Here is an 8,994-nt window from a genome sequence, read left to right on the forward strand (position 1 = left end):
GTCGACGAGGCTAGTTTGTTCAAGGAAGAACCCGCCTTCAATGCGGTGGACATTCTTCCTAAGACAACGCGCGACGGGACCGAGGTTCTTAACCTTGTAGGTTGCGGTGAGTTCGTCGACCATTCTCTTGATTGTGGTGTCTGACTTCGAAAACACGAGCAGATCGTCTACGTAGAGGCCACAAACTGTAATTTTGCCGCCGTCCCAATGGTAGTACAAACACGGGTCCAATTGACTTCGCTTGAAGTCGAGTGCTATGAGTGCCTTGTCTGCTTCTTCGTGTCACAACATGCCTGACTGTTTGAGTCCATAGAGGCCTTTCCGTAACAGTCCGACGTATTTCTTTGTATCGACGTCAAAACCTTCGGCGAGTTCGATGTATATGTCGAAATCTGTCTTCGCGTTCAGGTAGGCTTGCGGGAAATCCAAGTGCGTGATCTCACACTTGAAGATAGCGGCGAGGACGTAGATAAGTCGCACGCTGGCTTGTTTGATTACGGGTGCGTAGGTATTTGAGTAGTCCACTCCATAACGCTGAGAGAAACCGCGAGCGACCAAGCGAGCTTTGAACTTGTCGACGTTTCCACCTTAGTCGTATTTGACTTTGAACACCCATTTGTGTGACACTATGTTGGTGTGCTTAGGTCGCTCGACGACTTCCCATGTGCCGTTGCCGACGATGCCGTCGAGTTCCCGCATCATTGCCTTTCGCCATTCGATGGCTTCCTTGCTGGCCATAGCTTGACGCACCGTTGTTGGTTCTTCCACGGTAAGAAATACCGAGTGAAATGTCTCTTCGGCCAATAGCTTTGCAATTAGGGCTTCGGACTGCTTTCCTTTCGTCCTCGACACCTCGGCAGCACGTTGCTTGCGGGTTCGGATCGTTAAGTCGGCTGGAGGGGCTGTCTTCTTGGCACCTTTGGTTCTTGGCGATGCCGTGTCCTCCTTCTCAGTACTGGACGTTAATGCTTCCTCGCTTGCCCCCAGGAACTCCACCATGTCGCGTCGTGGCGTTGGTGGTGCGATGTTTCGGACGTCTCGGGTCACAATGACTTTTCCTTGCTGTGGGAGCCATACGTGGTAACCCTTCGTTTCTTCGCTTACCCCCAGTATAATACCCAATTCTGCTCTCTTCTCGATCTTCTTTGATTTGGGGGCTTGGTAGGTGGTGCAATGACTTCCGAACTGCACGATGTGGCTCACCTTGGGCAGTCCACGACTTGGGTCCGCCGCTTGAAGTGGTGGCGTGTTATTGTCGTTCCCTTTGCAAGGAACGCGGTTGCGTATGTATACAGCGTAATTGGCTGCATATCCCCAGAATGTGAGCGGAACATTGCAACTCATAAGCATTGTCCTAACGTCATTCGCCAGGACTCGGATTGTATTCTCCGCCAGTCCATTAGACGCCGACGTATCCGGCTCTGTGACCTGCTTGCGGATCCCTTTTGACTTCAAGAAGGCGTCCAACTCGGTCGAGTTGAACTCGCCTCCGCCGTCGGTACGTACGACCTTGGTTTGTTTCCCGTATTGTCGCTCGATGAATAGGATGAATTCCTTGAGCTTCTGGACTTGGTCGGATTTCTTCTTGATAGGGACTGCGTATTTCAACTTAGATGCGTGGTCGACGTAGACGGCTACGTAGCGGTTGTGGTTGCGATCGGAGGGCTTGAGTGGCCCAAGCAAGTCAGCACAGACGACTGCCCCGACTTCGTCCGTGGGTGCAGAGTCCCCGGTGTTTGTCTTCGGTTGCGCGTTGCGCGTTTGTTTCCCTCGCGCACAATCGATACAGCCTATCGTAGCGTCGTTCGTGGCGCGCGTAATATGCATGTCGTCAGTGTCGTCGTGCATGTTAGCGAGTTCGAGAATGGCTGCCTTAGAGATATGACCAAGTGCGGCGTGCCACTCGGCAAGAGATCTCTTGGGTAAGTGGACATGGAATGACATTGCTTCATTGCCTTCCGTAGGTAGTGCCGTCGAGTGAACGCACTCGAGGATTGACAATCGTCCTTTGCGTGTGCCAGTGGTCAGGACGCGACGACTGGATCGATCGATGAATTCGATGTCACGTCCGAACAGTACATCGATACCATTGAAGTTGAGTGATGTAATGGACATTAGGTTGGCCGAGATCGATGGGACGTAGTGGACCTCGTTGAGGCGGATCTTGCCGCCGTTCACTAGATCCAAAATTGCCGGCCCCTTGAGTGTGGCCATGACGTGATCGTCGTTGGCAATGCGGAAGCGTAAGTTGGAGCCGTGGGCGTCAATCAATAACGATGGATTGTTCGTTAGGTGGTGCGTGCATCCAGAGACACAGACCCAGTCGTCAACAGTTGTAGCTTGGCGAATGACCATTGCTCCGGCGTCCGGTGCGTCATTGACATGGCTGCCGCGAACAAGGTACGAGACGATATCCGAGTCGAAGTCACCATCCTCTGGAAAAGACAACGATTCGGCGAAGATGAAGTTCGCAGTGGCAGTGGGTTCTATAACAGCGGTTTTGCGCGTCTCGGAGGTTGTCATTTGGTTTCCCTTGGCTGCGTTGGCTCTGCCAGTTTTTCCTGCCTTGGCCTTCGCTTCGTGGCCAAGAGCAACTACTGGACACTCTTTGGCCCAGTGTGTCCCTTCGTTACAAAGGTAGCACGGTTTTATGGGCTTATTGTCTTGCTTGCTCTTATTCTTCTCTTTAGTAGAGTCGCCGCCTTTGCCCGAGCGTTGTTTACTCCCTGGCTTGTTGCCACCGCCGCTGTATGCCTGGTTCGCTTGTCCGGTCTCCTTTCCTCCTGTTTTATGACGGCGGCCGAAGTCGATACCAGTGCCTGTGAGGCGAGTCAAGATGCCGACCATACGGTGCTGTTCGGCTACATCATTCCTGGCGCGGGGATTGAGTTGGATGGTAAGGTCATTCTTCTTTGATGGACATGCATTGTTGATGAGGCATTCGAGTACAAACTCGTTTCCTATGCGGGCCATTGACTGAACGTGATGCAGGTAGGTGAGATGGTCGGTCCAACTCCCAGCGCTTGGTCTTCTGCATGAGGGTCTTCAGTTGCGTTTGGGTCAGGTGTGTTGAGTAGCTTGACTCCAGACGTGCGGACATAATAGTGTACGACTGCGTAGGTTCCTTGGCCTTGCTATCTTGAGCGAACGCCTTAGCGTTGCCGGTGAGACTCTGCATGAGCGCATAGAACTTGTGTTGATCGGACCAAGTTGTGTTGTGGAATGCTACATTGGTTGCAATGGCGCCTCGAAGATTGACAGCCAAGTTGGGAAGTCGCTGCCTAATCCCGGGTACTTTTCTTTCCCATCGAAGAGCGGTTGAATCTTGAAGTCCTTCAATTTAGGGTTTCGTGGGCGTGGGTGGGCTCCCCGATGTCTTCGGGAATCCGGCGGTGCATCAATGTCATCTCCCTCGCTGCTTTCGCCATCGCTTGGCTCGTAGGGGTCGCCACCTGCGCCGCTTGCGTCCTTGTGAGGCTTGCCGTTGCGTTTCCTGCCACGGTTGTCGCGGTCATCGCCTCTTTGACTACTCTCGCCACTGCGTCCGTCGTCGTTGTCGTCTTCGTCGTCCCCGCTGTCGCCACAGTTGTCGACTCGGAGCAGGTTCGTGAACAACTTCTTTGTGACGGTTGGTGGGGTGGTAGATGTTTTGGTTGCCGTAGAGATTGATGGAATGTTGGAACTCCGTAGTTGACTGATCAGTTCTCGTAGGCTCTGAAGCTCAATCAATAGTTCCTTGTCGGCGTGGACAGCTCGATCGTCGTGTTTGGCGTTGGTGGCCGCTCGCTCCAGCTCCATCTCGCGCTGCCAAGCTGCCTGGTTCTGTTTCATGGATGCCAGGCGGGCATCTATGGTTCGTTCCCAGTCAGCCCTCTTTCGTTTCACGTTCCTGACTGTTGCGCAGCTCACGAAGTAGGTCAGTGTCCGGTTTTCCCTTCTCTTCTTCCACGGACACAATTAGTGCCTGAACTTGTACTTGTGTCGTTGCTTGTGTAGATGAGGTGGCGCGCACAAGCTCCATGAGGGCATTCGACTGCTCGACTTGGAGTCGTAATAGCTCGCGGATCTCGTTGCTTGCTCGATCTTGGCGGTCGAGGTGCCCGTCGATGCCCACTTGGTAGGCCTCTTGGTGAATCATAAGCTGGTCACTCAGCGAATCCATTAGAGCGGGATTGCTGGGCGAGGAGTCGGGCTTCGACGGCACTCGCATTCGTTGCAGTGTCGACTCGATGTTGGGCCAGAGTTTCTTCGAGTGACACCTGGCCTTGGTGGAGGTTGGATAGGGCTACATTGGTTGTGTTTGTTTCCATGATAAGAGCAGGCTGGCGGCCCTGCAGTTCAGATAGGGCAGAGTATTGATGGGCGAGTTGCCTGTCGAGTCCGGCATGTATTGCATCTTGTGTTTCCCGGGTAGCCAACTCTTGCGTTTGTAGTGCGACGTGAACGCGTTGAGCCAGTGCGTCTTCAATGGCCACGATTCGTTGACTTTTCTCTACGGCCAGATAGGTTTGCGCCATGCTCATGGCGGTTCCGACTTTCTCTGCGAGGTTCGTCAAAAGTTCGGAGCTTAGTTCACTGATTAGGTTCTCCTGTGTCCCTAGTTGTCGCTCTTGTATGCCGTGAACTGCGCGAACGATAGCATTTGGCGCTGCCATGATCATTGTAGATTGAGCATAAAATGCTTGCATGGCCAGCAGCGAGATATTCGCTGGGGTTGAACATGTCCTGGCGCGACCCATCGCGGGGTCAGGTTGACAGATGCCTTCGGTGAGGATACTTATAGCATTGACTGCAGTGTTCATTTCATCCTTCGTTGTAGGATTCGAACCTCGATCTCGTGAATGCTGGTTGGCCTGCGCTTGCCTGTCAGACTGCCGCCTGGTGACGTGACGTTGCGGTAGTCCAGGTCGGGCATGTCTTCGTGCTCCTTCAGCTCCAGCTCGATCGTTCGAGCTAGAGCGGCGGATGCTTTGGCTTGGGTACGTCTTTCTTGTACATACTCTTCAACGAGCATTCGTATCTCTTTGTTGATGACGATTCGTTCGTCGTTTTACATGCGCACTAGGGCAAGCAATACGGTAAGTGTGGTGACCATCTTCTTGGCTTTCGGCTCAAGGGTCGTTTGTAGGTTTCGAAACTGCCTTGCGAAGAAGGACTTTCCTGGAAGGTTAGGATGGTTGGCTGCCGCTTCATCTTGCTGGGTAGCTAGGCCAGCTTCCGGGTAGCCATCCTGTGGGTCTTTTGCTTTAAAAGCGTGACGTTCGTAAGCCGTTGGGCTCATAAGCTGATAGATAACTATTGTGTTGACTCGAGTTGGCAGAGGATCACGATCGCACGCAGTAGATGTAGCTTGGGCAAGCGTCCTTGCTCCAAACAGGTGACAGAACAGTGTTAGATGTAAAGTTACTTATGGTTATGGAATTATGTAATTGGATCTAAATATAGATAGCTACATGAAACCTCCAGCTAAACTTGCATGATTCTATCGGTGAGAGCGAACAAGTTATTGACAACCTCCACCTTTATGCATAACGTTAGTAGAATCCCGTCCACCATCACATGTAGACACTTGTAGGAACTACGAAAAGCAACTTAGCCAGCGCCCGACGCCTCAGCTTATCGGCCGCGCCTAGCTGTACATGCGGTTGGAATTGTACCAGTGCCTGGTCAACGATATCTTACAAGCACCAGATAAGTACTAACGTTAGTATAGAAGCACGCTCGCTGTCCTATGAAGCGGGCGCTTTGGTGCCAGAGTGGAGTGCAGCGATGGTGGTGGACAGCTATGTGATGTCCACCATCACCCATCGATGCACTACACTGAGCAATTGTTAACGAGTGATCCTGCAGCCGCCGCGACAGCGCGTAAGTGGCAGGTCCATCACATTGGCTTTTGATATTCCTTAGAGCGGATCTGGCTGGATGCACGAAAAATGGCATAAAATGGCCGTATTTCCCAAGAAAAGTTGCCAAAATTGAAATATTCCATTTTTCGAGATTTTGTACACCAAAGTTCAAATAATTATCCTGCAATTTTATTGAAAATCGGGTGTTTTATGGAGGTTTGTGTTCACGTTGAAGTCTTGCACTTCAATCGGATCTATTTTAACTAGTTTTCCATAATTCAACTGGCATCCAGACAACTTTGCAGATCCTTCTTTTCCTCTTTTCTTCATGGGATATAAGACTTTGGGAAATTTTTGCAGACTTGCCGAAATGGTTTATGGCATAATTTTATGGGTTGATATGTCAACCACAGCCAAACTCCCCACCTGACGGTGACTCGTTAGGGGATCCTTGTATGGACGTGCCCTAGAGGTGAGCTTATTGGACTCACCAGAAGTAGACGGACATCCGGTTGTCCGGATACTGAAACCCATACACACCCAGACCCAGTATCCGTATTTGTAGTACAAGGCCGGCGGGCCTGTCTTCGTAGCGAGACTTCGTGAAGAGTCTTCACTGAAGACTGTTCACCAAGTGTCGCTGTTAATAGTGCTCTAGACTCGACGGGGCGACTTCATAGAGCAACGTGTATGCTGTGTAATGTTGTCCACTTGACACATGCAGGTATTTAAAATCTTGCGCTGTTTCTAAACGACCCACCACCAATAACAAATGACATCGTTATTGCGTTAGCATCGCTTGTTCTTACCGTTAACGCTCACTCGAACCCCAGAAGTACCCATAGCGGCAACGTTAGCTGTGGCATTTGTCATCGCGTCGAGCACATCACTAAACGAGAGGTCATGAAAGGACTTCTGAGAAAATGAGCACGGAAAACTCCAAAGGGCGCGGGTTCTAGCATGGGACACAGGCAGCGTAAGGTATGTCTGCACGATTGACAACGTGCGGTGCCAATCCGTCGAGCACAGCATGCATCCGAATAACTTCTTTACAGTTAACCGGAAGCAATGCGATGACACGGATGATGATAAGTTGCGAAACGTAAATTATTGTGTCCTTATCATTTGTCGAGATTGTGATGATGAGGGTAATGTAAAGATGAGTTGCGAAACCACTCTATTAGAGAGAATGCTCGGATAACGACATTGTTTCCTGGGAGCTACGCGATCAAGCTCAAACCTACAGAAAAATATGTTAAGGATATATGGCTAACATTGATTACTGCGAAATATATTGTATAGCGAAATGTTCAAACCCACATTCAAATAAAACCATACTTAATTAGACTGTAAACTCAGTCAATAGCTCCGAGTTATGCGTTCCCGTATCAGCAACTAACTCAATGATCATCTTTGGCGCAGCACCCTCAATGTTGGTCACCTTCATGCATTCTCGTTGCACTCGAACGGAAAATGGCAGGTGTATCGCAACTTCGGTAACCGGAGCCGACCCGTTCTTGCCGCAAACGCTTCCGTAGGGCTTTTGCAAGCCCGATATTTTAGCATACGTCCGGTGGTTGGGTGTTGCCATTTCACTTGCAAACAACAACTGTGGTTTCGGGGTTTCGGGACCCCGAAACCGCGTTCCTGAAAGTCTACGGGACGGAACATGTACATGCAACCATTGCAGCCGTTGACGAAAAGACGTATCGAAAGTGGTCATGGATGTACATCAAAGCATTTGAAGACCTAACGGAGGTGTATTGTTTCATTACAAGTTGTCTCATGTGTCTCAATTGTACGTGTAGGTTGTGTTCAACAATCGGTTTGATGAAGCACCGATGGGAACAAACCTTTTCGTATCACTAGATGGAACCGACTGTCCAGTTCAGGAACCATTTCCTTTCGACCCATCCTGGTGGTCGCACAAGTTGAACCGAGCTGGGATACGTTACGAAGTCGGTATTTGTATCAGAACGGGGCATATTGTGTGGGTAAATGGTGGAAAACCATGTGGTCAATGGTCGGATCTAGCTCTCGCGCGTGATGCATACGTGCTCGCGGTTAACGAAGGTGAGATGACACTCGCTGACAAGGGATACATGGATCGAGCGTACTTTGTGAACCCTCGATACTACCCAGCATCCTCAGTTGCTCAGAAAACAGTGATGTCTCGACACGAAACTGCCAATGCTCGGTTGAAGCAGTTCGGTGTTTTGCACAACATATTCCGACACGATATCAGCCTCCACCCGTCGTGCTTTCTTGCGGTGGTAAACATTGCTCAGGTTGCAATCAAGTACGAGTCTCCGTTGTATTCGGTTAACCATATCATTAATTGAATGGTTTTTTAACTTGCCTATTTGTTGTTTCCCGCTTCTCCATGGATGGCACATTATGTATTCGGAGACCATGCTCTTAACGCTTCAGGTTACAGGGTATTTATTATCCGAGGGTTCTCTTTCCGAAACAGGTATTATAGGCATGGTCTCCGAATACATAATTTGCCATCCATGAAGCCATGACGTTATCCGAGCATTATTGACGTTATCCGTACATTATTTTCTTGTACCGAAACCCCGAAACCCCGAAAAAAAGATAATCCAAACTCATTTAACCATGAAGCCATGACGTTATCCGAGCATTATTGGCGTTACCCGTACATTATTTTCTTGTAGGACCCCTGGTATGGGTTTCAGTATCCGGACATCCGGAAGTCCGTCTCCTTCTGGTGAGATCAATAAACTCACCTCGAGAAATGCCCTACCATTGAACAATACGATTCGACTGTTAACAGTAAGTCGAGCTCTTGGCTCCTACTCGCCAGACGACGGCTTGATGGGCTTGACGTCTCCGCCATTGAACACGGTGACTTCCTTGGCAAATTGGTTGATGCCTTTGTACAGTTCGAGGCCGCGTACCGGGATGGTCGACGCGCTCGCGTTAAATGCACTGCCGAAAATTTCAATCGTCAAGGAGGGCTTTTTGAACTCGCGGAACGCGTAATCTTGGAACGTCCCATACGTAACGTAAAATGTGTACAACTGTCGAGGGTCATACTCCCCCATGGCGCTTCGCAATCCACGCCCGAGGACTTGGAACTTCTCGTCAAACCCCCCGCCGATGGTCTCGTTATTGTCCCCATATG

At 50.3% G+C, this 8,994-nt stretch overlaps 3 protein-coding genes across 3 annotated transcripts; all 3 read right to left on the reverse strand.

Moving 5' to 3' along the window:
- Positions 1-3,225: 3,225 nt before the first annotated feature.
- On the reverse strand, positions 3,226-4,210 carry H257_16403 (hypothetical protein; the record flags this gene model as incomplete). Its single annotated transcript, XM_009844816.1, has 2 exons — positions 3,226-3,848; positions 3,895-4,210. 2 exons carry the CDS (start codon positions 4,208-4,210, stop codon positions 3,226-3,228), a joined length of 939 nt encoding a protein of 312 aa, XP_009843118.1.
- Positions 4,211-4,285: 75 nt separating this feature from the next.
- Positions 4,286-5,014, reverse strand: H257_16404 (hypothetical protein; the record flags this gene model as incomplete). The annotated part of the gene is made up of 2 exons (XM_009844817.1): positions 4,286-4,492; positions 4,829-5,014. 2 exons carry the CDS (start codon positions 5,012-5,014, stop codon positions 4,286-4,288), a joined length of 393 nt encoding a protein of 130 aa, XP_009843119.1.
- Positions 5,015-8,662: 3,648 nt separating this feature from the next.
- On the reverse strand, positions 8,663-8,914 carry H257_16405 (hypothetical protein; the record flags this gene model as incomplete). Its single annotated transcript, XM_009844818.1, has 1 exon — positions 8,663-8,914. One exon carries the CDS (start codon positions 8,912-8,914, stop codon positions 8,663-8,665), a length of 252 nt encoding a protein of 83 aa, XP_009843120.1.
- Positions 8,915-8,994: the final 80 nt, after the last annotated feature.

The sequence above is a fragment of the Aphanomyces astaci genome, assembly GCF_000520075.1.
Source record: "Aphanomyces astaci strain APO3 unplaced genomic scaffold supercont1.85, whole genome shotgun sequence".
NCBI lineage: Eukaryota > Oomycota > Saprolegniomycetes > Saprolegniales > Verrucalvaceae > Aphanomyces > Aphanomyces astaci.